General features: G+C 40.5%; 1 protein-coding gene across 2 annotated transcripts in view; it reads left to right on the forward strand.

Annotated features, from left to right (window-relative positions):
- The window catches only part of tbc1d22a (TBC1 domain family, member 22a), a 136,858-nt gene that overhangs the window by 57,273 nt on the left and 52,047 nt on the right, over positions 1–27,538 (forward strand). For both annotated transcript variants that reach the window (XM_015049043.1, XM_015049042.1), the window contains exon 10: positions 13,720–13,826. In XM_015049043.1, the coding sequence (XP_014904529.1) occupies positions 13,720–13,826 (107 nt within the window). The remainder of the gene's footprint in view (positions 1–13,719; positions 13,827–27,538) is intronic.

A 27,538-nucleotide genomic window follows, 5' to 3' on the forward strand; every position in this document is an offset into this window, starting at 1 on the left:
AAAAAAGAAAGTGTGCGTGTTGTGCTCTCTCTCTCTCTCTCTCTCTCTCTCTCTCTCTCTCTCTCTCTCTCTCTCTCTCTCTCTCTATATATATATATATATATATTAATTTATTTATTTTATTTTTTATTGCTGCTTAAGAAGACTTAAGACTCTAACCTGATCTAAATGGCATTTGGGATTACTAAAGTAAGGACTATAAAGAGACAGCCAATCAAAAGCAGAAAACGCGTCGGGTAAGATGCCGAAGCAGCTTGACTCACCCAAATAATTAGAAATAATTCAGAGTTGTGATTGTTGGGGAACTGCAGGTAGTGCAGCGGTAGAAAGCAGCCTGCTTTTGTGGGGCTTTCAATCCAGTTTTTTTTTGTTTTTTTTTTAATCGCTAGATGGAAGCTCTTTGTTTTAGTAACTCAAGAAGATACTTGAAGCTTCAAAAAAAAAAGACAAACTGTTGCGTTCCTCCACAATATGTTCTTTATAGCTTACTTAAGCATAGCAACCAGTGTCTGCCAAATGCATCGCTGAGATTTATGCAAGCGACGTTTCAGTCAGCTTTATGTCGCGAGCATTTTGTTTTCCTTTGACAAAAAAAAAAAATAAAAAAAGTTAGTACCCTCTGCACAGCCACTAAATAGGTTTTGCAGTTTGCATAAAATTCATCTAAAACAGTTGGTTGAAATGTAAGAGATGCCAGAAATGTGATGGCAGAATATCCAGAATGTTCGAACATTATTGTGCATCACGCTGTTTGCGCCAACAGGCTGCAGCATTCGCCAGATTACCGAAATCAATCAGCGCGCTCCCTTTTGTTGGGGCTGCGCTTGGCGTTATTGGCAGAAAATAGGTTGGTATAAATAATCTAAGTAAGACAAACAGACTGTTCATGTAGGGCATTCGAACAAGGAACATTATTATAGAGGACCACACGATGTGCGATCCTTCAGAACCGGGAGAGCTCAGCAGGAAATCTCTTTTAAATGGTAATATGTTGCTGATTACACAAATACACGTACAGACCGAGCTGGTTCTTTTTGAGTCTTTGCGGCATTTGCATGTGTGTGTGTGTGCGTGCTTGTGCAGGCGTGTGTGTAGTGTTGCAGACAGGCTGGCTCAGAAGGTGGAGCACCCAGGGACAAAAGCAAGGGAGATGGAAACATGCTGTCAGTCAGCTGTGATGAAATGCCTGCAGGGTTGTAACACCACACACAAACACAGGGCACGAACTCACGAGGCGAGCCGCCACGAATGCAAACATACAGGAGATGGACAGATGGCGATGTCTTATGTACGGACGTCTGCCTTGTCTCTATGATTTGATTGAAAGAGAACTTCTTTGTTTTTTTTTTTTTTTTGTTTTTTTTTTTTCGGGTTGAATGATGTGCATTGTGATGTTTACGTTGATTTTTACATGTGAAGTTGCAGGAACAGCTTATGTATGGAGTCTTGTGTCCTGCAACATAAGCTCAGTTCAACCTTCATTTGATTTTATGTTAGATGCTTTGAGGCATTGTTTAAATAACAAATGATACTGATTGAAGTAAATGTAAAAGCGATGGGGAAAGGGTTCATTTTGACTGCACAAATGTGCTTCGCTAATGGGGGTGGGCAATAAGGAGCAAAAGTTTTATCACGACGTCATCACAAAAGTGACGATCAGAACCATTTGCTTTTTTCTTTTAGGTAACTGTGAAGCTTTGGCTGCATGACATAGCAATTATTATACCATGAACACAAATACTGCTCTTGAAAATCATTTGCAATATGATTCTTTAGCACTAAACTGCACACAGTCACTGCATTTAAACTTATTTTCAATTGTATTGATATGTATTGATACCCTCATTGAACATTGTGGAGAAAAATAGTGAAAATAACAATTGCGACAATACAGTTTTTTTTTAAACATTGTGAATTGAAATGCATCATGATGATGATGAATCAAATCTCTGATGATAGCTATGATAAATGCCCACCCATACTCGTCAAAGAGGTGATTAGATTGGACCGATATCGTAGCCTCTGTCTGGCTTATTTTAATACAATAAAATAAAAACTTTAAGGTAATATTTGTAGTTTCCTGTTGTTGTGATTCCAAGTAGAAAAAAGGGGCGTAAATACTTGAAAAGTAACCCAGCTGGGTAAGTAAAACAATCCCTTTTTGAGAAATATGGATATTTGTAATAAAAAAGTACAAAGTCATCAGCATAACGGCAAACTTGATGCTCTGTTTGACCTTGCTGAACTCATTAATTGCACGTGAAGTTTGATAACTTGGTCAATTAGCGGCAGGCTAACGGGACAGCCCTGAGGTGTGCTTAGTGACGGAAGGGTTTTGATTTTCAAATTGTAGTGCAAGCTGAGGCAACAGAGCTAGCGATTAGTACTTAATTGACGAAATAACATTCAAACCAAAATCACATTTTTTGAACGTGGCAAAAAAAAAAAAAAAAATGTTCTATCCTATTATCAAAAGACCTTTTCTGTATCCAGATGAAGAATGTACTCAGGTATGTTATCAGGCGGTTTGTGCAGAATACTAAGAAGACTGCTTTCATGAAATATGCATTCGAAGTAATTCCATCCGATTCTCCACGCGGTATTTCCACTTATTTCTGCCTCTTCCGTTTAATTCTCCCCCCTGCTTTATTTTGTGTCCATCTGTGCTTGATAGTCTATAGATCAATAATTTTTCTCTAAATGGATTTCTGCCAGTTGGTGGTTTACTCAGATTGGCTTCTTTCCCCCCTCTCTACGGTCCGGCCTCTGTTGGTCAACTCCTCTGTTCTGAATCTCTTTCTGATTAGCGTCTGTTATTAGCTCTAATGAGCTGCTTAGCGATTGCCTGCGCTCAGCTGCTGACAGCCAGCAGGAACACTGTCCTTTCTGCTTTGTTCCCCCTCCGTTTTTCTCTAATTCCTCCTACTTTAATCACTGGGCTAGATTATCGACGTGGCGTGGGTATTATTTTCCCAAAGACAGTAAGAGATTTGTTCTTCAATTTTTCTCTGACCGTGTCTCTCTTTGTCTCCTCCATTGGCTCGAGAAATGCCCCACTCCTCTGTTCGGTTTCAAACACAATCACCCTGTTTCTGGAGTAAGTAATAGCATTCGACTGGCAGAAATTAAATCAACGCTGTGGTTGCGACCCTCCGTGTCTATCTCCCTCCAGCTTTTTACTGGATAAACTTTTCACTCCCTCGAAATATGTTCCTTGACATTTTGATGGCTGCACTTTGCATTTACTCTCTGCCTCCGTCACCTTAAAGAGGTAACGCGCAGCGTCTTATCTGTAAATTCAAACAGTGGTAGAAGTCATTATGAGACATGATAGAAATATTTCATTTCAATTTGTTTAGTTCAAAGAAGGTTGTTCTCATCTCCCTCGGAGAAATGGTTCTCCGCGCTGCGTCTGTCTTGGACATTACATTTCATGGATGAGTTGATTCTTTTTGAACTTTGCTTTTGTTTTTCCTCCCCATCTATGAATAATATGATTCATAAATGAATGACAATAGAGTAAAATGAAATGCTTTTTTGTTATTTATTGCTTATTTTTTTATGACTTATTTAGCTCCAATTGGCTCGAACAAATAGCTGAATATAACATAACTTTGCCTCATGATGAATTTTGAATGTTGGTACTTTTTTTTTTTTTTTTTGCCAAACATATTTTTTGTCAAAATTACTTTTGACAAAAAATGACTTGGACCATCCTTTTAGGAAGGTGATGATGGGTAGAATGGGTAACACTTTACTTAGGGTTAGAAAATGCATCACAAACAAATGTTTGGTTACCGTAATTTTTGGACTGTGAGCCGCTACTTCATTCTCACACTTTGAACACTGAGTCGAAGACAATGGTGGATTTTTACCAACGGGTTTTGAAAGACTGGACTGTTGCGTGATGAAGAGGACCGCACAACGGCAACAGCAATTTACCTTGAGATGAAAGCAACTTAGAGAAATGGATTTCTTTGAGCTTTTTGGAGAATTGGCTAAAAAACAAAATAAAATTAAGAAAAGGTTGAATTCCTCATCAGACTGTGGCGTCAATGGCACGTGGTTGTCAAAGCTCAACAGTGGCTTAAAATCAATGGCCGTGCTTTCATCAGCATCTGGCCTAATCTTAGTATCTTAGTATTTCCAAAGATTCTCTCATCGCTCAACATAAAAAGCAGTGAAGCCCCTAAATGATCCCGAGAAATAGTTCTGTCAAAAAATGATTTATCCTCTATGAATAATCGCAGAGGTTATTGAATATTTTTAGATTAACTTAATTACTTGACTATAAAAAGACATAAATTGAAGCGTCTCTGCAGTGAGAGGCCTCAGATCCCTTCATGTTTTTTTTTTTTTTTGTTTTGTTTTTTTTGTCATGTCAGGCGCGTGATCGCAGGGGAAAAAATAGTTTTATCATTCTGTCACCAGCGAGACGCGTTCCGCTTGACCTGATGCAATTGGAGGCAATTGAAACGCCCGTCTCACCTCGCCGCCTCCCGGTTGCTGCGTGTGGCGTGTTTTTTTTGTTGTTTTTTTTTTATTGCGTCAGGACCGTGTGCGCGGACTCGCACTCGCGTAGGAAAACATAATTACATTTTAATGTGCAGCAACGCAGACGTTCCTAAAAACAAACGGCGCCGCGTGTTCTCTCTTCATGTCTGCCACCTGTGTGTTAATGTCTGGTGGCGCTAATAATGCCTCCTTATTACCGTTCCCCTAATGCTTTATCTACTTAACCAAGCTCGCCGATTATATACACCAACAGTTTAACGCGCTGATCTTTCGCTCGCATCTCAGGATACGCTCACTTTTTAAATCAGAAAGAATTTTGTACATTTTCAACTTTTTTTTTTTTTCCACCTTGAAAATGCAGGAAATTTCATTTGACACAGTCACCTGCGTATGTTTGCTCGTCACTGTGATGATGGAATTATGTCCATGAGCTAAAAATAAAACTCAAATAAATGAGCACTTGTCAGGCTGTTGGTTTAATAAACGTTTTTTTTTTTTTTTTTAAAGCTTTAATTAAATTCCAGTTGGTGATTGAAGCACCTGATCACAAAATCAGAACAGTGGGTGACTCACTTCTTCACTGAGCGCATCTGGACTTCGGCCAGAGTTCCTGTGCAGTTCACAGAGAATTTCTAAGAAAAGAACAGCGGCATAGAAACCGTAAGAGAGGGGAAAAATATAATTATATGAATGCTCGGCTGCTCTGAACCTAGACATTATCGATTCTTGGACTCTTATGGACTTATGTTTTGCACCGTATTTGAACCAGCATTACGATCTCAACAACCAAGAAAAACAGGACAGTTTTGTCGTTATCTTCCAGGAACCTTCCAGAAATTTCCAATAATCAGCGAAAAACTGGTGCAAAATTTGAAGTTTCTTAGCATAGGGGGTGAAATTACAACCTCGTCGCCTCTGGACTTGTAAAATCAAGCCTCAGGAATGCTTTACCCTGGAGTTTTCTCTTTCCTTTTCAACAACTAACAAGCACTGTCTTCCAGATTAATTACGATTTCATATACGAACGCCCAACAGCCCAAATACCCTTATTGTGAATGACATGCCGGAGCCCCTTATTCCTCCATTTAGAAAACCCAGTGACTTAAGCGTTTCAGCAAACTTGACTTTTACCCCCCTCCCTCTTGGTGAAAAATAGCTTTAGGATTGCTGTCATGTTTGCGAGCTCTTTCAGTGGTTATCAATTACAAGACCCACCAGGAACAAATCTGTTGCTCCAGCTATGATTTGTAATATCGATCGCTCTCTTTCTTCTTCCCGTGTAACCGGTCTGGAATTTGGCTGCTGTGAGGGAGAAAACACTTGTCTTAAAAAAAAAAAACTAAAAAAAAAACTAAAAAAAAAACAAACAAACAAAAAAAAAAAAAAACACCCCAGCAGTTTGTGTGACTCTCTGCCGTCGCCATGGTTGCACAAAAAGTAGATTATGTCACTAGCTGTGCTTTTGTTGACTCGCTCTTTCGTAGTCGTCTGTGTTTTACAAATTAGCTTGTGATGGGAGACTTTGTACGATGTCAAAGGGCGAAACATGGAGGCGCAGACTCGCTAGAAATTAGGGACGTTGAGTTTCTCATCTTACCTCGAGGTTCGCGGGTTCGTTTTGTGTCTGCTCACGGGCTGATACGGTATTAATGGCTGCATTCCATTCGATGTCGAGGAGTTGCGTTATCTAACAAACGGCTTCGGGACACGCGGGATGATGTATGGACACACTGCTTATAGAGTAGATAGGAGGGGAATGGAACATTGCTGGCATTATTAGTATTTTATTTTAGTATTTTTATATTTTTTTTTAGCAGCCTGAAGTGCTTCTTATCATTGCTGAGGCTGAAGGTCGATGTTTTCATTCAGCACTGAAAGCATGGCTCTTAAGGGGACAAATTTTTTTCAAAGCTCTATCAAATAAAAGGCATTTGATGATTTTTGTGTGTGTGTGTGTGTGTGCGCGCGCTTGCAGTTTGAATGAAGTAGGCTGCCTTCAGATGGCAGGTTAAGGGCTTTAGTTTTCCACAGCCACTGCGCTGGGCGATTATGTCTCGTTAAACATCCCGTTTGTCTTTTCAAGCTCACTCTGGTGCATTCTAAATTTCCTACAGAGGACCAGTGAGGTGTATGAGGCAGCTGTTCTTTTGGACTCCATTCCACTTTCCCTGTTCTCGCATTACCTACGCAGAGATAAGCTTCTCTCTAAACTGCCTCTGACTGTTCATACAACCTCAACCGAGACCGCGATGTCCAGTTCACATTAGACCTTTAATAACTGACGGCAAAGCTGAACTCAGCAGGGTTGATCCGGAGCGTTGCCTGTACAGTTTGTGTGAGCTCTCACCTGTTCAGCCGGTTCATGCTAGCAGTGGACGATACGGACTTGGTTTTATCTCTACCTGCTTCTAAGAGCTAAACCAAACCAAGACCCATTTCTCCAATTCTAGCCATGATTCATTGCATAGATGTTGTTGTTTTGCTATCCTATATGTAGTTGGACCAGCTGGAAAAAACTTCATGTTTGAAGGGAAATTAACACTAGATTGGTGTTGGACGTCTTCAGCCATTTGATTCTTTGTCGTCTCTAAATCGATTTTAAGACGTCATAAATCAGCTGTTAGGGAGCTGCTTTTGTGCTCGGTTTCTAAGAGGCCTGTGTAACAGGTTGAGATCAACCCTCTTTACTACTTTTGCCCTTTTAGGTTTCCCTTAAAGATTGCCGAAAGATGCCTATCGTCTTGTAATGTGTACAACACGATTGCCACCAGCGTTGACGGGACATGAATTTCAATCACGAATGAAGATTGCTCTGTCAAATGATCTACTAGGGCAGGGGAAAGAAAACAATTATGTTTTCTCTCACCTCCAGGTGTCTATTTTCATATCTTTGCACCTTGTGTCACACACTACTATAAATTGGTTCTCATCTCTCGTGATTTTTCTGAACGCGTGTACGCGCGTGTTCCCTCGCTGTCTGTGTCATCTGCTTTGCCATGTTGACTCTCTTCTTAATTATCCGACAGTATAAGTGCCACCTCTCTGGAAAATGTTCACTTCTCATTAACGAGGTAACGGTGTTATCAGGCTAATTGTGCCAGCGAGAGGAAATCACATTTTGTCGCTGCCGCCTGAACTCACAGACGTTTGAAGTATTACAGATTTCCCCGGGAGCTAACGCGTGTCATCGTCGTTTTCTTTAATTATTTATTTATTTTTTTCTTTGAAAGTGTCGTGCCCTCGGCTGTGTCAGTTGGGTGTCATTCTGCCAGATTGTGTCATGTTTGGATTTAGCACCTGAACCTGTAAGCCATTAGAATCATTAGATTTAACCAGAATCGGTGCCATAATTCAAACTGATGACTGCATTATTGCGCATTAGAGCTGATCGGCTACCATCTCTCCTCGGAAGTTGGCAGCTCAGGTTTGCTCCCGATTAATCCGAACCAACAGACGGTTGTCAGACCCTGGGTGTTTCTTTTATTTATTTTTTTATCGCCGGTTGTTGACTTTGCGTGCTGTCGAGCTGTCACACGCTCGCCACGCGCACTTTGTGATTACATCAGGCCAAACTAGCTCGTTCATCATCTTACATCACGTTACCTTGTGGCCCCTGTAGTTGTAAAAGGGGCAGATGGCAGCGCTTGGCACGGGTGTTTGTGCCGCGTGGATCCACGCACGTGTGTGTCTGTCTGTGGGTCTCAGGAGGTGCAACCCAGCTCTGCAAGCCAAGCTGTGCCAAGTACTCACAGCTGGCTGCGACCAAGCAGTTGGTCCCTTTGGACAAGTTGCCCCCTGTGCCAGGACAAACAGGAAATGAGCCCTGGGGCCCGGCAGGAAGCTGGCTCTGCGGCCAGTAGGAAGAGAGGTGAGGAAGAGAATGTGGAGAACAGCTTGGCAGGGCAGACTGACAACAGAGGAGATGTCAAATGTCCGAGAGGTGGAGCGAACAAGAATGGAGAATTAGGAGCGGGGGATTAGTAGGGAAGAAAGAGAGAATCAATCAATCAATTAATCAATCAATCAATCAATCAAGTTTTATTTGTATACCACATTTCAGCAGCAAGGGATTTCAAAGTGCTTTACATAATTAAAATAAAAACAGCATGTAATAAACAGAAGATTTGAAGGATTTCACACCAATGTTTGAAGACATAAGTGGAATTATTAGCAGCAAATAGTTTTTAAAAGTTTTTAAATACAGAAGTTTTTGCAGTAGCAAAAGTTAACTTTTGAAAAATTCAGGCCATAAGTTCACTTATTTAGTTGTGAGAAAAGATAAAAAGTAGGAAATGGAAACAAGAAAACAACAACAAAAAAACACTTTCCTAAGACCTTCAAGGAAGGGTTGATGTAAGACTCTGACAGAATGATAACCTCAATTCAGAGCAGTTGTTTATTGTATTTATTTTGGTACATTTGTTTGATCAGGCTGTGCCAATAGCTCTAACATAACTTGACCTTAGTGAGTGATGGCCAGCTCTTTCTTGGGTCCAGTTCAAACTTTGTAATCACATCCTTCTTGGCTTAGTTAGGTCTCAGTCGATCAGAGGTCTTCATATCCAGGCCTCAAGATCCGGTTTCCCACAATTTTTGGGTGCGTCTCTGCTTCAACACACAAGATCAAAAAATGTAGTCAGCAGCAAGACTCTGGAGAACTCGAGTGCGTACTGAGGAGGTGAATTAGTCTTTTTTCCTCAGGTGTGGTGAATCAAGGACGCAACTAAAAGTTGCAAGACGCGGGTCCTCAAGAATTGGATTTGAAGATCCCAGAAGTGGACTTTCCCCACAAGGATTGTTCACGCCTGGCATTAAAAGCCATCCCGACTTATCAGATCTCTGTTACCTGCTTTATAGGTAAATCAGCACATAACCACAGTACAGGGTGACTACAACATCCAAAAAACGCATTTCAGGTAGCTGTTTTCATTTTTAATAATCTGACCACAGTACTGAATTTTTCTTTTTCAAGCTAATGCAAACTCAAGTGTCCGAGATCTTCTCAAAAAAAAAAAAAAAAAAAAAAGTCTGAACACTACAGCACTTTAGCTGGCATCTCATTAAATGGACTTTAAACCATAGAAAGGGTATAATGTTTATTTTCTCTGTGGTTTAAAAGCTGTAGCTTTTTAAATACTTAGTAACCAACCCGTGTCTCTTCTACAGCCAGAGCAATAATTAAAGTTTAAAACAATTGGAACTCTGACAAGCGAAGCTGGATGAGAGCCAAAGTTTATGGACTGCTCACAATGGGGAAGGTGGAAGGGAAGTAAAAGGAAAAAGAAGCCCAAATCCCAAAGAGTGGCGTCTTCCGGTAACCACATTTCCATAACAACCGTCTCACTTTGAGGCTTTTCAAAGCGTTTCACTCCCCAGTTTTCATCGCGAGCAGTGAACGCTTCTTGGCTCGACTCAGAAGTCTGCGGCCTGGTGCCAAACAAGTTCTTATCCTCTCTACCAAGATGAACGCTGGTGTCTGCTCTCTCAAGACGTCGCGCTCTGCCTCGGAGGATCGGCAGTGCATTATTTGGCCGGGGGATAATTAAGGAGCCACATCTCGCACACAACTCAAGCTGCCGAGACTCCCGTCCTCGTGATGTGAGGTTCATTCGGGCTGGAACTGCCAAAAAAATAAAAAATAAAAATTCCCTCCCGGCTCATTTGTTAAACATTCCCTGAGAGATGGCATCCCAGACATGTATTGTCAGCTGCAAGGGCAGACCACCAGAAATAATCACCAAGAGAATGTCTTGTTGGAGTTTCTGCTGGGGGCCAGGGTCCCTTGAAATTAATTAGTTTCTTCTTTTGATGGAAGGTCAGCAGTTGGTTGTTATCAGGGTTTCCTGTGTTGTCTGGAATTGGGTGGAATGAGATTTCACTATTTTACAGGTCTGGTTAAGCAGGACAAAGAGAACATGGAAAAATTCAAGATTTCATTCCTTTCCCCAGTATCTAAGTGTACTGTACTATTGTGCTCTTTTCTTCCTTTACCTTTATCTTTTTTGTGCTTTCTTCTATATTGTAATCTTCTGTTATTGTCATTCCTTATTTCTTTGTGTTCTTTCTTTTCCTTGTGTGGTTCCTTCTGTTTTTTACATTTTTACTTCCTCCCTTGTTCACTCCTCAAATTCTTTCTACCATTTTTCCTTGTGTCCTTTCTTTTCATGTTATTCCTCCCATTTCTTCCTTGTTTCGCACCTACATACTCTTTTTTTCTTTCTTTTTTTTTTTTTACAAATTGCCTTTCTTTCCTTTCCTGCGTCAGTCCACTTTCCTTCCTTTGTTCTTGTTTTCACACATTCCAGATTCAATTTAAAGAAGTCTCCATTTTCTTCATGAAAACTGTAGGAACCCTTATGTTGCAGAGCGTCAAAGTTCACTAAATGCTACTTTCTTCATTTCCTTTTAGTTTTTTTTTTTATTCATGATAACAGCCTTCTACTAGTGTGAAAATTACCCATGGTTTCACCATAAAGTAGTGTTCAAAGAGAGCTATCAAGCATTGAAAATGACTCAACACCCCAGCTTTGAAGCAACGAGCCATTTTCATCTGGATGCTGCCGCCGGGTTTCAGTTCCCTCCACAGTCACAGGGGGCAGTGTTGCCCTGTGATCCAACCCCGGCTGTCCGGAGCTCAGCTGCTCTCGTTTCCGCCGCCTCTCTTCCTCTAAAATCCTTCGTCTTGTGTGTCCTTGTTATTGTGATGAGCTGCGCCTAATTCCAGAGCAACCACCGGACACTTGGAAGCCGTCCCTTCTAATCTGCTCCCGAGTCAAGGCCCGAGCTTGGGAATCTGCCCGACAGCGAGGCCGTAGGCACGACAAAGACTGATTTGAGACTCGGGGACTCTCAGGGTCTCCCAAAACGCCAGAGCAGTGGCTCTCTCTCACCGCCCCGTTAATCAGCAATGACACCACTCGAATTGCCAGTCAGTCTGTTCGCAATTAATCTTTTCAACTGCGGATTTAATGCTGTCAATGCTCACGTACCACAGAGAGTCCCATATTAATGTAGCATCATTGTCTTTTGGATCACTAAAGAGGGGCTTTTAAATTGAGGATTGAGCCCAGATTGGTCAGATGGAGACTTTTTGTTTCTGTGCTGTTTGGACAGCTGCTTCGGCTCCATGTTTAGATCTCATTGATTGTCTTTGAATTTTTTTTTTTTTTTCTGGCTTAGTTTTCATTCTCACCTTTTGCTTATTTTAGATCTCATTTTGAAAGTGAGGTTGCTTTGAGATTAAACCTCTGCAAAAAAAAAGAAGCGAAAAACAGCAGTGTCTTCAAAAAACATCGTCACCTGCTGACGAATCACATCTTCTAGCTTTTACTTCCTTCAATTCCTGCGAACAATACTGACATCTAATCACAATGCAGCCTCTGACCACATCCGTATGCTGTATTAAAGATCAGCGTGATAGGTGAGCAAAATTAGATTTTTTTTTTTCTGCATCTGGTTTTTCTGATCCTTACCACTTTGATGGAATGAAAAGGGAAATGAGGAGAAGCAGAAACTGGCCTCTCTGTGCACATTTTGTCGTCTTGTACCTATTTCTGCATGAATCACATCGCACTTGTAATGTTTAATGTTGTTTATGAGACATGTCGTGGTTCGTGTTTACAGTGGAGGGCAAAGGGCTTATGGAAATTTTTTTTAGACGTAAACTTCTTCTTGCCTGTCATTCCTGACGCAGCAAGGAGTCTGGAGCATCTGCAGAGCTCCTTACGTGGGAGAAAGTCTCAACAGCTAGTTCTGGATCCTCTGGTCGTTATGGGACAGAGGAAAAATTAAGCTGATTTTGAAAGAAAACAATAGAGGGTCCTGTTTCAAAGTAAATATCGGTTGTTCATATCAGTTTTATTTATCAGACCAGTACAGACATGTAAAAGAAAAAGACTAATATCATCAGATACCGATTTTAGTATCACTATATCGTTCATCCCCAGTGGGATTACATTCTGCCTCAACCAGCCCTCTGTGTCAAGACTTTTTTTATGTTTTCTTGCAAACAAAACAATCAAATATCATGTATCATTTTCCTTCCACCTCATATATATTCACTATTTTGTGTTGGTCAATCACGTAAAATCCCACCGAATTATATTAAAGCAAGTGATTGAAAGGTGAAAAAGTTCAAGCGCGCGCGCGCACACACACACACACACACACACACACACACACACATACACAAAACACGCACTCCTAAGAGGTTGGAGCTATTGGTTTGTAGCTTTGGCGCTCTGCCAGCTTTTCGACCCTCCATCCGTCTGTCTGATTGAGCATGCTCATTACAACCTTGACAGCGTACCACAAGGGTTGCCAAGGATACCAAGCAGAGCTGCCAGGTCTTCCAATTGTACTCAAGTATCTGTTGGAAAATACATAAGCTCACCTAACTACATTTTAAATTTAATTTTTTATTTATTTTTTTTGCCTATACTGTACAACCACACGCACACAAATAACACATGAAGCACTTTGCTTCTCCCACATACCCTCTCCAGCTCCTCCCCTCTCTGGATCACTGTTAATCAGTCTCGTTCCATCTTCTCTCCACTGGCTGTCAGTGGCTTGTCAGAAGCCCGTCAGAGCCCCTGCAGTCCGTCACACACTGCTGCCGTTAATGACATCTGATGACACCCGTCGTCGAAGTCACCCACCGGAGATGACTCGTCTTCCTCGCCGCTTTCAAATGCTTTTCTTTTGTTCTGGCGGCGGCGGGGTTTGAAACCCGGCTTCGTGTCGCCGTTAGACTCCCAGCTCTGCCCAACTCAACCCCGAGATCCAAATGAAACAGTAAAGCGCGAAGTTATAACTGTGGGATCATAAGTAGCAGATGTGGAGGAAATTATGAAAGCTGTGAATAATGAACAAAACTTGGAACATCTCCATTGTGAAATGTTAAGTACATTCCCTCACTCGAAAGGGAAACGTACACCTGATCCTGACATTTTCTAAATGTTCACATAAGCAACCGGAAAAGGTTGAACTTTTGCTTTTAATGGCTAGCTACAGCTCAGCTTTTCTCTGAAACTATAAGCGGAATGCACTTTTCTTTGTGCCTTTTTTGTCTTTTACTGCCTTTCTCTTCACTCTCTCCACTTTCCCGTTTTGCTGGCTTTTCTCTGTTAGAGCCCGTCTGTTTTGCTCCTTGCAGAGCTCCTTCCTCACCTTCTGTTGCTGCTCTCATTTTCTCTTCTCCAGAGGAGGAAGTGGAAAACTTTGACGTGTCCAGTCTCCAGGAAGAGGCTCTGAGGAACATTGAGGCTGACAGCTTCTGGTGCATGAGCAAACTGCTGGACGGCATCCAGGTAAAAAGCGTGTGTGTGTGCGCGCGTGTGTGTGTGATTAAACAATGAAAGCAGTATATATACATTAAAAATCCCTTTTGTTTGACTTGACGTTAAAGCTCAGATTAAAATGTGTTCACACTTCCAAATTCAGAAATTTCCCCTCATTCTTCTTTAGATTTCCAATTAATTTGTGCCTGGGCTTTGACTGGGCCATTCTAAACCATTCCATTGCAGCTCTGGTTGTATGTTTGGAGGCACTGTCTTTCTTTTCTGAAGTTTCTTTATAACAATTGAGTTATTTTTCATGTCTTTGCTGTACATCTCCACAGCATGATTCTGCCTCCACCGTGCTTCTTAGTCCTACAGTTATATGCAGTTTCGGTTTTCTGCCGTTACATTGCTTTTGGCAAATCACAAATAGGACTTCTTAAGGCTATTTTTTCAACAATATTTTTCTTCTTTCCTCCACCAGTTTGCATTTACTTCCTCCTCTTGCATTAATGATAACAGTGCTCCATGAGATATTCAGAGCTTGGGTTATTGATCGGCAACCTTTCTAACCCTAAGAGCCATTTTTGCCCTTGGTTCAGCTAAGCAAAATTTGTTTAGATTCTCTAAAGCTACATGAATGAAAATATCTTTCTTTTTTCAATGGAAAAAGGAAATTTTTGATTTTTGAATTAAACAATTTTCGTTAGGCTTTAGGTCACTCAAGCTTATTTGTATAACACATTTCACCAACAAGGGAGTTCACAGTGCTTTACATCCTAAAAACATGATACAGTAACCAGTTATGAAACGGGCAGTAAACATTACGTTTTGTCAAATGCCATAATCAAGCAAATATACATTAAATATGTTGGTCTAAGCTCCAGTTTTTAGTAATCAAAGGCAACTTTAAGCAGGAAAACTTTAACTCAGTGTTTCAGCAGTTTTGCAGTTTTCTGCAAGTTTCTTTTAGATCAGTGGGAGTTTAAAACCTGAATGCTGCTTCAATATCAAACTTTGACATGAAGTGAACCAATACATTTTCTTTAACAGAATATTTAACAAAAAAAAGCACATAAGTTTGCAATCGGATGACAAAAAAATTCCTAAAAAAAATATCCTTTTACTTTTGGTGTCATTCTTGGTGGAAATGTTATACATGTACTGCATTGAAGCAGCTAGGGTCTCCATGCCATTACATTTCGGAACATCACTTAATTATTTTTAAAACATTTTTGGCCACAGTGGAAAATGTAACAGTGGATTTTATTTAGGAGGATTGGAGTTAAAGTGATCGAATAATTTTTTCTTCCACAATTTTCAGACTATTTGCGAAAACATTTAATGCTTTCATTATGTGCTGCTACTTGCAAAATGTCATAAATTTAAGTAGTACGAATATCTTGCACTGAATCATATCAAAGCTCATCGGAAGAAAACAAAGGAAGCTTGGAAACAGTTTGGTATCTGGTGTAGTGACCATCTGAGCTGCAGCTTTAGCAAATCCTTAAACCAACAGGTTTGTCTTCACTTTGATTTTTGTGTCCATGTGAAAGTCGCTTGTTCGCAGCAACTGAACGCAGTCTAGACTGGTAGAAACCCACACGGACCTCTGTGTGCACACGCTGCACACGCCGTGTGCTCGGATTCACCGAAAGCGGTCCGGAGCATCTCGAAAGCCTTTGATTGCAATCTTGATTTGGTTTCGTGTTTTCATCCTGAAGCTTTTTGGCCACCAGCTCCTCTCCATCGACCCCGGCTCTCAGCGGTCACGGTCCAGCCATCTGTCAATTCCAAACGGGGCCCGCCTGAGCCGATGGTGGAGTCAGCTGCACCGCTGCTACTTAGCACCCTCCGTTCTGGCTTTGTTTCTCACACGCCTTTGGCTTCCTCTCCTTAATATCGTTTCGGATTTGTGAATTTTACTAACGGTGTCGGGAAGTGCCGACGTTTTAGCAGAGCTTCCATAAATCAGAGGTTAAGAACTCTGCCTCTCTTGATCGTTTCTCTTTGTTTGTGTCGCCGTAATGGATGCATTGTATTTGCGTGACTGAAAAATTTTCGCCCCAGCCCCGCTCTAAAGGTAATTAATAGTCCAGACCTTGTGTTCTGCATAAAATGTGAGCATCCTTAAATAACCGTTAACCAGTTGCTAGGCTATTCATTCAGGAAATTAATAGACGCTGTGCCTTGTTGCCCCCTGAGAGAGCAAGACGCAGCAAAAGGAGAGCTGGAGTGGAAGGAAGAGAGAAGGAGGATACAGTGTGTGCTTCCGCATGCTTGTGGCGGCGGCGCGTCCCCGCGCTTGTGTCTGTGTGTGACCTTGGCTCCGGACTAATTATGTGCAATGCACCAGGGAGGCCCCGTGTTTCCCCCCTAATGCTTTCTAAACAATCTGACCGAGGGTTGGTGCCTGAGCGCTGTAATTAGTTGGTGATCCTTGCTCCGACCTCGACTGCAGCCCCTCCCACATCCACTGTACGCTGTTGCAGTAAACTGAGGGGGCGAGGGCGGCCGGGTCGGCGCTTTGATAGAAAGCAGAGGGGATACGTGGTCGGAAAATGTTTTTTACAAATTAAAAATCTGAAATGTGTGGTGTGCATTTGTATTTAAACCCCTTTTTTTTTGTGATGTCCATAAATGAAATGAGTAAATTGTTGTGTGCTGGATAATCTTCAGAGGTTTGTTGCAGAATATTTGTGAACAAATGATAATGCAGGGACCAAAAAACGCAGCAGTGTTGGGTCAGACCTTTATTTTATTTTTTTACTTTTATTCACTATTCAATAATTAGTTCATTAGTTTAGCATAAATGCTGCCTCATACCTTCTGGTTTTAGTTACATAAATGAGCACAGTGAATAACATTTCAATTTTATCCTCGCTCATATTTCATAATAGTGATTGAAAAACAGGTTAGGTTTGTTTTTGATAAAACATTAGTTAAGAAATGTATGATTTAAAACTTTATAAGATTTAATTTTGTGGTTTTGTTTTTGCAATATTTTTAAATTTATCCTCAAGGTAAAACAGGGCTTCATTCAAGCGCACGCCACACTTTTCAGATATGTTAAAATGTTTGAAAACCACAAGTCCTTCTCCTTCCACTGCTTCAAATGCGCTGCTGTTTGTCACCTAAAATCCCAACAAAACACAGTTCAATTTGTGGTTGCCCAGCGTTGTGGGGGGAAAAAAACTACTAAAAAATAGTGTGTGCTTTTCAAGGCAGGTAAATGTTCTCATTACTAAAAATGAATTTACTTGCAGAACAAAGCTGGCTAAAACGTCTCCACACCAGCCGCAGTGTGCGAGTAGATCGACTTGCTAGCCTTTAGTTTTTTCCTCCTTTCTTCATTACAGTAAATTATCTATTAGCGCTGGCTTTAGTGCCTCGCTGCTAAGCTTCTCTTTTACCTAAAAGGGAGCGTTTTGGCTGTCAATTCACTTAAGCAGCCTCTTTAATGAGCTGCCGCTTTAATTGGCAGCATCGACCCCCTCTGCCTCCCCTCGCCCTCCAACATACACACACACACACCCCATTTCCTCTAAAGATCATGCTGGACTGAAAGATTCAAGCAGTTCTGTTTTTTGTGTTGAGAAATTAGACTAACTCGACACTTTGTAAAGAGATAAACATGCCGACTTTCATAGAGATGCAAAACGGTTCTCAATGCGAGGTTATTGATGAGTTTATTTTGGATCTTCCACACACACACGCCACCTAGTGGACAGTGGAAGTGGGTTTCATGTGTAAGGTGAACGTTTTTCTGACACTGCGGGGAATTTCTCCTTTAAGCGGACAAGCGAAGGGAGCGCATCAGCACAAAAATGCCACACAGACCATTTGTAACATTACAGTAAAGAATTGCGCTACAGTCTCAGCCCTTTGACTACAAACATTCAAATGAAGCGTTGTTTATTAATGTCATCCGGTCATGTGATCCGTTAAAGTGCTTTTAAGGAAGGCAGGTGCTGTCATAAGCCGCCCTTCAGATGCTGCAGTGAAAAGTGAAGATGAGTTTTCTTTGATTAATGAGTTTGCCTGTTTTAGATGAATCTTTGAGCTGACCCTCACGCTGGCCCAGGCTTTTCTTCAGCCAATTAGTCTGGTAGCGTGGACGGCGCCTCCGGCTAACTTCACTAATTTAACTTGTCAAAGTGGTTCCGCGAAATTGTTTCATTAAATTTCAGTGGAGCTGTCATAAGTGTGTGTTGTTGATTAAAATCTGTTTTTGTTCATCAGAGATTTAAATTTTTTATGTATTTGCGAAAAGGAAAAAAAAAAACGTGCTCCTCATATCACATTTTTTGACTAATCCACTTAATGCGTTCTTTTCACATGCAGCCAATGAGCTTTTGTCCCTCTCTCGGACTGGAAAACGAAGTCAGAAACTTTTGAGAAGTCCATTTTTCCTCCTGCTTTAACCTCAAGGGATCTCTGTTTTTAAAAGCCAGCAAAACCTGTCTTTTATGCTAATTCTGCAGATGTGCCCTTTACAACGGGGGCTCTCGAATGTATTTTTTGCAGTCCTGGACCCTAACTTTGAGAAATGTAATCTCGCCCTGGGATCTAAAGTTATTATATTTCAACAGTAACCCTGACAAATGGAAGTGGAACCTTAAAAATTTCTTCTTTTTTTTTTCTTGTCACAGCCCCAGCGGTTTGGGGATACTACTTCTCACTATGCTGATATTGCTCTGAAAGTACAAGGAAGCTTTACGTGTTGAAGAGAACTTTTAGCCGTAGTTTGCCCGGGTTCTGAATAAGTTTGGCTGTTTGAGTTAATCTGCAACCAAAGACTGCATCATGAATTAAATACAGCTGCAAACATCAAATATAATTTGATGTTTGCAGCTGTAATTTGGGAATGGCATGCTCCCTCTCTCAAGTCCATAAAGTAGAATAACATAAAAGTTTATTAGAGAGAAGAGAGAAATTAGCAATTGCTTTATGCAGGCACTTTTTTTTTTTTGTTTTTTTTTTTTTTTTTTTTTTTTTTTACCAATAACCTTGAGAATGACATCCACAGCAACTACTCGTGCTACAGGGAAATTGAGCCTCTTTATCATCCTGTTACCTCTTACAGCTTTTTCAAATTCAAGCCTCTGCCACCGATTCTAAATTGAATTTAGGTACACACTTTAACTGGAACTTTTTAAACACATGAAAATTAGGGATGCACCAATGAATCCTCCCCAATTTCCTACCCGAGATCGGTAATTAGCAAATCCTGACTCAAACGGGTTAAAATTACTTCTAGTTGGAAGAAACATGTTGAAGAGAACTTTTAGCCGTAGTTTGCCTGGGTTCTGAATAATTTTGGCTGTTTGAGTTAATCTGCAACCAAAGACTGCATCATGAATTAAATATAGCTGCAAACATCAAATGTCCTGATTCTGTGGTGAACATCTACATTAACACCTGTAGAAGTTGTGGAAAGTAATGCCACCCATTGCTGTCTGGTGAAGCTGGTTACCATGGAGACTTTAGATGCAGATAAGTAGACATATATATATAGCTGAACAAGATATCATATTCTCAGGCAAGTCCCCCACCTGATCTCTCTTCTTCTGCTGATTATGAAAATAGACGTTACTTCATCAGTATCCTCCAGATGAAAGAAACACGATTTAAAGTTGTCCTAAAAATTCCTTGATATGAAATGAAACATTAGATTGGAACCATTGGGTCTGTTCTACCTAAATGAAATTGCTATTTTTATTTTTTATTTTTAAGATTTGCCTCAAGAAATACCATAGAGTTTAAGTAAAAAATTTGATGTTAAAGTTTTTCCTTCCTTTCCAGAAATGTTCTAAAGTCCATGCATGAGAGGACCCTGATCTCCCATCTCTCACATACTTGCTTCAGTTAACTTTGTCAGTCTGTAGTCGTGCTAAATGCATTCAATGCATGCAAAATAAACAAATCTGACATTATGCTTAGCGCAACATTTATCACTTCCGTTTCGGACCGTAAGCCACTTGAAGTATGCTCACTCATCGTCAAGGCGACCATCTGTTCCTGGGGTGGCGGTTAGATACGGGGCTTCCCTGGAGTGAAACAGGGGTCTGAGGGACAACATGTAGCAGACGGTAGCCGGACCAAACCAGACGCTACGTCTTGTTCTTGTTTTCCCAAGGGTCCCGCAGCATCACCTTGGTCTGTCACTCATCCGCCCCTCCCAAACACTAACCTCCACACAGACAAACCAGCCGATCAGCCGTCTGATGTGTCTGTTTGCCTCTATTTGTGTACGCTTGTCTTCTTTACCTTTGTAGGTTGAATGAGGAGCAAATATTTAATTGGACCCCTTAGATTTCCTTCTGATAAAAATTTGGCTCACAGTTTTACCTTCTTCACCCCTTCATCTTTCACAATCCGCAACATGTTTGCTCACCTACTAAACTAGAGGTCATCTGAGATGGAAGTGGCAACAGCTGCTTGAAGGATGTGATGAGAATCAAGTTAGGCTAAAAAAAAATAAAAAAAGAACCCCGCTAGGTTCCCTCTTATGTTTAAAAAGTCTTGCTCAGGCTTCTCCTGCTTTAATAATGCAAAGGACGTAGACGACAGGTCATGCATTTTGATTCGGTTAAGGTACCAAGTTACTGTCTATTCTCAGCAGTGAAGCAGTGACCTGATTTTTTTTTTTATTTTTTAAATATCCAATACATTAGAAGCACAGTTTGCATAATTAGAGAGTCCTAGTTTGCCCTGCTAGGCTGAGCAAATTTTCTTGGTCATGCACTTTATATTGGGTTGCCTTAGCTAGTACTACTTTCTGATAATTGAAAAGCACAGCTGTAATAGCTGGATAACAGAAGATGTCCATCTGTGCACTGGAAGTGTTCTTTGAAAACCGAGGAATCTCTAGCACTCTTTTGCTTTTGTTTTCTCATTAAAACTGGTACATTAACAGTTGAAATTTGTACCATTGTCACCTTTAAAACTGGTAATGGCTTTATTTTTGCCTAGACGTATTGAGCAGCATCAAGTCAAGAAATGCACAAATATAACAATCTCCAAGGTGGTATGGCTAGCTTAAATTACTAAGCTAATGCTTGCTAATCTTAGATAATGCTTTTCAATTTAAGGTAAGCACCCAAAGCAGTATTCTTTTTTACTTTTTTTCCTTCAGATCAATGAGTAATCTTGTTGGTCTGCCAATGAGACGCATCAGTTAAAAAAACATAAACTTATATTATCTACACAGGAAAATCCATTTCAGTTTGTTCTAGCCTCTTCAGATAATCACAATCCCCTCTAAAAATGGTTATAACTTCCTATTTTAGTAATTCTAACACCAGATACACCTTAATGTGTATTAAAATACACAGTGGAAACCATCTTAGCGCTAGCGCAGGCACTAATATCTACAGTCTAACAGCCAATCAATGGTAAGAAAAAACTGTGGCGCTCTTGGATTGGCTGCTCTGCAAATGCAAGCCAATAGCATATAGTAGTTTAGTGCCTATGTATTCTTAGCTTCCCAAGCTGCGTTTTCTTTTGAATATTTTAAATATTCACAATGAGAAAAACAGGTTTTCTGTAAATGATATGGCATTAAGTTACACAGAAATATCTGTGAATAATAAACTACTCTGATGTATTTTTTTCTAGCTGATATTACCATCAAAAGTAGCCATTGATTGGTGTATTTTGGAGTACACAACCTTACTTGTGTGAAATTGAAATTTCTACTGTTTTTAAAGAAAAAGTGTTTTGTTTTTTGGCATTGTTACTGTTTGTTTTAGCTGACCAAAGCAGCTAAAACTGCTTCCATAATGGCTGGGGGTAACTCAAGCTATTTTAAATTTTTTTGCATAATTACCTGCAGTTTGGATATTGGCAAATTTAGGTGAGTTTTAAAGTAGCCATTTCTGAACTTTACTTTGGAGTGACTAAGGAAAGAATATGTTTCATGTCCATTATAATACCAGAGAAGAAATAAAGATTCATTTTACTAAGGTCAAAATGTGTAGCGTGTGCTACATCTCTGCATGTGTAATTAACTTCATCTTTGTCTATACATCCAGACCCGCTCATGTTATCACTCTGCTGCCTTGTTCTGCTCTCCAGCACCTACAGTAGTAGTGAATGACCGATGATTGCCCTGTCCTTCAGTCGGCCGTGTCCATTATTGTCTGGTCTTTATCTTGACCTGTCATCTCTTTCTTTTTCCGTTCTTCCCTTGACTTATCACATTTTTTCCTCTCTCAAACACGTATACTTCCCTCCTCCGGCTCTGTTGTGTTGGTTCTGTCCAACTTGCTGATAGACATCCGGTGCCACAAAAGGAGGCAATCTCAGTCCAATGTGGAGCCATTGTTGTCCCTAATAGAATAGACTTGGAGGTGAAGAGCAGCTATTGATTCAGCTGACTGGGAGAGAAGAGAGGATGAGAAAAGGGAACGAACAAAGGAAGAGAGAACAGGAAGCTGTTGACACCTTGTTCTGAAAGAGACACAGGCGTTCTTGTTTATGTGACGCGTGTCCACAAAGCAGTTTCACTTACGCTTTTTGTGAATTGATGGACAGATGGCGGGAGAAGAGGGGAAAAATGTATGAATAATAAACGAGCTGGTGTCGATTTCCTTGTGTTGCCTCAGCTGATCAAAGATCGGACTTGTTGGAGTTGACAAGGAGAGGAAGTGAGAACAAGAAGATGGGGAGTAAAAGTGGAGGCAAATGAAAAAACATGACAAAAAAGGAGAAAGCAAGAAAGAGTAACAGACAGGTAGGCATGGCGTAAAATCTGGAGGAAATCTGAGGAAAAAGGAAATTGCAAAGTTATGGTGAATGGTAAATATATGACAAGGAAAAAGTTATTTTATTCTCATTGCAGCAAGATATCTGTGGGCAGTAGTTGGCTTCATAGGCAAGAGAAAATGCATCAATAAAATTTTGGTGTCAGGATTCTTTAAGTTGAACTTGAAAATGGAGAGGGCTACAAGGAAGAAGGAAATATGGCAGGGATAAACCTACATATGAAAAGTGAGCAGATCAGTGGGTTCATTGGACTCTGTTGAGACGCAAAGAAGAATTGACATTATGACCGCCTTCTAATAGTGTGCTAGTCTTACATTTAATGCCAAAACTGCTCTGACCCCTTGAGTCATAGTCTCCACTAGACGTCTGAAGGTTTGCAATGGTATCTGGCCCTGAGTTGCTAGCAGCAGATCCTTTCAGCCCTGCATGTTTGCTCAGTAGTGACTCCTCTGATCTGACGTCTTTGTCTGTTTTATCCCACAGATGCTCTGTTGGATTGAGGTCTGGTCAATTTGGAGCATCTCAAACATTTTGGGTGATCCTTAAAAGTATTCTTGAACAGTTTTTGCTTTGTGGCAAAATAAGGTCATAACTGTTAGGTAAGACAGTCCCCATGAGAGGTTCTATGCTTAAGTAGGTGGTACTTTTCAAAGTTAACTTTTACATGGGTGGCAGAACCCGTGGTTTTACAACAAATTTTTGCCCAAAATACTTCCTCCTATGGATTTTCCGCACAGTGTCCGGTTCCACAGTTCAGGACCGTCAACCTTCTTCTTTTGCTTTGCAGTCCATTTCTGGTGCTGAAGCAACAACTTTCTGTCAGAACCCACATAATCTCCTTCAGCAATTTGAGCTTCAGTATCTTGTCTGTTGGGTCAGACCAGTCAAGCCTAGTCTTTGCTTCCCATGTGTACCAACGGAGCTTGACCCTGTTGACGATGCACCACTATTCCTTCCTGAAGGTTTTTCTGTTCAGTTGTGACAACCCCGACAGCCCAAGCTGAACTTGAGATTTTCATCAGTCTCTTTTCTAAATAGGAAGGGAGACACTAATCCATCTGTAGGGAAGTAGGGTAGAATGGAGCTATGGGGTGAGAATGGGCTGAACCACATCGTCTCTCTCACTGTGGGAGGGAGGCACAGATGGGCCTGACACAAGGGGCCATCAGGATGCCTGGTGCAAGTAGAGAAACATTTGTTTTACCCTCTCAGCTTGAAAGAATCGAGTTTAATGTCACTATTTAAGGTTTTTGTCTGGGTAAATGAGGAGTCAAATTTAAAACCACTTAAAGTTTGTGCCAGCAGCAGGCTGTTTCTACTTGGCAAAAATTGTGAATGACGATCAGTCAGTTTAAAGATGGCGAAGCTGGAGAAATAAGGAGGAAAATGGATAGGTTTTGGATTTCTGCTAGGTTAAATTGTAATTATTTCAATTTCAGGCCTTAAAAGATGTGAAATATATTCAGATTTCTCAAACCAAGTTTTGAGAAAGGAGCCTGATTTGGCACAGATTTAAGAGGAACGGTTTTGGTTTTTACTTAAAGATGTAAAATATATACGAATAGGCACTGGAGGGATTTTGCTGTCATCCGAGACATTGAAGGTTGTACATTCCCATGCTCTTCCAGATCTTGAAGTTGTAGGAAAACGATCCCTCTAGACTGAAGATGAGCTGATAAGGTGAAGTCCTAAAGCTGTTGGCCTAAAGACTCCCACATTCTGAAGCATACTGCACGTATTGTCCACAAAAGGTTGGCATTTCATGGTCATTCATACACGTTTCCGGTATTTCCACTTGCCTTGACACAGTGCCTCTTCCTTACCCAAGATCTAAGTTATTCCTCCGTTTTTTTAAGTTCCTAAAAGTCCATGTATTCCTTCATTGATGTATCATGCAATTTTCTATGTTTTCTAATCTCTTTCGTCAGACACTTGTAAAAAAAGTCGTCTCCAAATTTCTTCCTCAAGATGTCGCATACTAAATAGCTCGATGAGAACATTGTTTCCTGCCAAGTGGTTTAACGTGCAGCGCTGCGTATGCGGTCGTAATCATTGACCTTTGTGCTTAAGAGTCCGATTTATGTCTGCATCGAGTGGAGTGAAGTACGCCCTAATTTGTTGGACCTTTTAGGAAGTAAAATTTCTTGTAGTAATGTGAACACTGAGAAAATAACAGAGTTAAGAATGCTCTCTTGTGAAAGTCCAGATGTTTGATATCTACTGGTCCCCTTTGTGTCCCGTAGATACAAAACGTTTCAGTTTGACTTGAATAAAATTACCTTTAAGCACACTCATCTGTTTTCATTTCTTCTTCACTTTCCCATAAATCTCACTGCAATGTGACATCTTTCTAACACAAGTAACAGAACTTAATGATAAATTCACACAAGCCTATTTCAAGAATCTGAACTGTCCCTTGAAGGCAACAATCGCAGTGGAATGTTTTGGGAACATAAGGATAGATTAGTGCCAAATGTCTCCAAATGAGCAAAAGAGTTTAGTTTTGACTATTTAGGAGCTTAGGCACTTTTTAAAAGCCAAATACTCGTTAGGCATCCCTTATTCACTTGTTTAGAGACGGCTCAATGTCAAAGCCCTATTATGCCTCCGTGCTATCCTGTATTATTGCACTGATGCACGAAGGAGGCGTATCAGGCCCGGTTTAAGAGGCGGTGGGAGAAAAAGCCTGGAGGAAGAGGAAGGTGGTAAGAAGCAGAGAAAGACAGTTGATTAAAGGCAGCAGCTTCAATAATGCAAATGTAATTACTTGCACTGGCCCTCTCACTTGCTTAGCTCCTAACTGCATTACTGTGGAGTGTTAGGAAAAAGAGAAAGGCGAGGAGGCTCAGGGGCAGAATATGGAGGCTGGCGAACAAACGTAAATGAACAAGAAACAAAGTGAAGTTAAAAGGTATTTCAGATAGTGGAAAGCGAGGAACAGTGAAAGTTGATCACTTTCAGGCAGGATTATGGAAGGACGATGAGGGAGGGAGGGAAAAAACGGCAAATCAAGAAATCAAGCTAATGGGTACATACGGAGTGAGACAATTGTTTAGTGAAAATTTTGAAAAAAAAACCCCCCGATAAATTAAAGTAGCTCCAGGTTAATTGTAAATGTGAGAGCTGAAGTTGCTGTTGTCATGGCTACTTGCCTTTCTAAGGTTCAAGATGAGCAAGAGATGAAAACGTGTGCTCCTGAGGAATACTTTCAGCCCACATCACACACGTTAGAAGAGAACTCAGAAACAAACCAGATGGTAGATGTTAAGAAGAGAAATGCTTTCATTTACTTCACTGACTTTCTCTGAATGTGGTGACGACATTAAAAAACACACACAAAAAAACCCAAACAACCTACGATTTAGTTACTTTTTTTAAACTCCTTACCCGTCACCCTCAAAACACTTCCATGTAAATCAACAGATACATGAGAACACTTAAGGGGTTAAAAGATTCAATTCTGTGGCTAAAATAATATTTTGAAGCAAAAAGGAACCAATAATGGTAGCTTTTTCATCAGTTGTTGTTTCTGGATGTTTGTGCGTCAGATTTACGGTTGTACCGGAAACTTATGACTATAAATATTCCAACTTTGGGCGCAATATTCTCTGTTTCCATGTCTTATTCCAGCTATTCTAGTTATGTTGTATTGTACATATTTTTGTGAATGTAAAAAAACAACTAAAATAAAAAAATTGATTGCAAAAAAAAAAAAAAATTCTAACTCTGGACTGTTGTATGTACAAAAAAAAGAAAAAAAATAATTAACATACTTAATGCTTTAAATATTTTGGTCTTGATACATAGATTATAGCAAAAAAAAAGTCCCTCAATTTAGTATTTAGTCTGCATTTTTGTACTTTTTATATTATTATAATCATGAAACATGTTATAGGGCTGATATTAGCTGCTTAATTAGTTGGGCTGCCTGCTTCTGCAGCCTGTTTTTACTCCAGTTGCTCCAGTTTCCAATTGCAACAACTTTGCTCTAAATCAGAGGAACTGTTGACGTTGTTAAATTTACATTCTTTTAAATGTGAACTTAACTCCATCTTACTGGATGGAGTTTGGCTTGATTGCAACCTATTTAAATATTTTCTCCTTAAACAAAGCAGTGTTTTGTTAACGCCATCATCACTGAAATCACCCTGGTTGCTTCCTGATTCTGAGATACCTGCTTTATTAGGCAAGCAGACGTCTAACGAGGTTCGTATCTGTGTAACCACAACACAACCTGATATGTAGTATCTGTTAGCATCTCGTAGGGCTGAAAAACAGCAAGAGATACAGTTTTTATTTTCTTTTATTTAATGTTTTTGGCAAATGATTCCTGCTGAAATGGTCTTCCTCCTCCTACTCCTTGTCTCCCCTCTCCACCTCTCTCTCCGTTCTCCATCTGTGGGGTCGTTTGCCTCATCAGCTGTTCTCCAGCCACGCCGAAATGACCCCTCAAGGAAACGTAATCCTCGCCGCGTCCGTGTGTTCGGGCGCACACTCGCACACTTAAATGCCTACGCGCTGATCCCGCACGGATTGTATTCTGCAAGCTCAACCGTCTGACTCTGCGGACTCCTGTGATTATGATCTGGCTTATTATCCCCATATATATATTTTTTTCTCCTTAAAAGAAAGAGAAGTCTCAAAATAGAGTTTAGACATTTAAGAGTGTGTATCTTTTCTTTCCCTTTTTCTTTTTTTGTGACGAGCAGCAAAATCTAAACTACCGCCATAAATCGTGCAAGTTCTCTTTGGACATAAGTAGGTCCTCGGGGCCGACTGCTGGATGGGATCTAAGTGGATCGGGAATGAGCCTCCCCGCTGCTCGAAACAAAAACACAATTTCTCCTGCTTTCTCATAGCTTCATAATCATCGAAGGCCAGGTTGATTGTTTTTTGTTGTTTTGTTTTGTTGATTTTTTTTTTTTTCTTTCCTGTTGCCGTGCCAGTTTCGTTTATAAGCTGGCCTTGTTTTC

Source organism: Poecilia latipinna, unplaced genomic scaffold (genome assembly GCF_001443285.1).
Source record: "Poecilia latipinna isolate Pla-1442-1.1 unplaced genomic scaffold, P_latipinna-1.0 Scaffold921, whole genome shotgun sequence".
In the NCBI taxonomy this organism is placed as follows: Eukaryota; Metazoa; Chordata; class Actinopteri; order Cyprinodontiformes; family Poeciliidae; genus Poecilia; species Poecilia latipinna.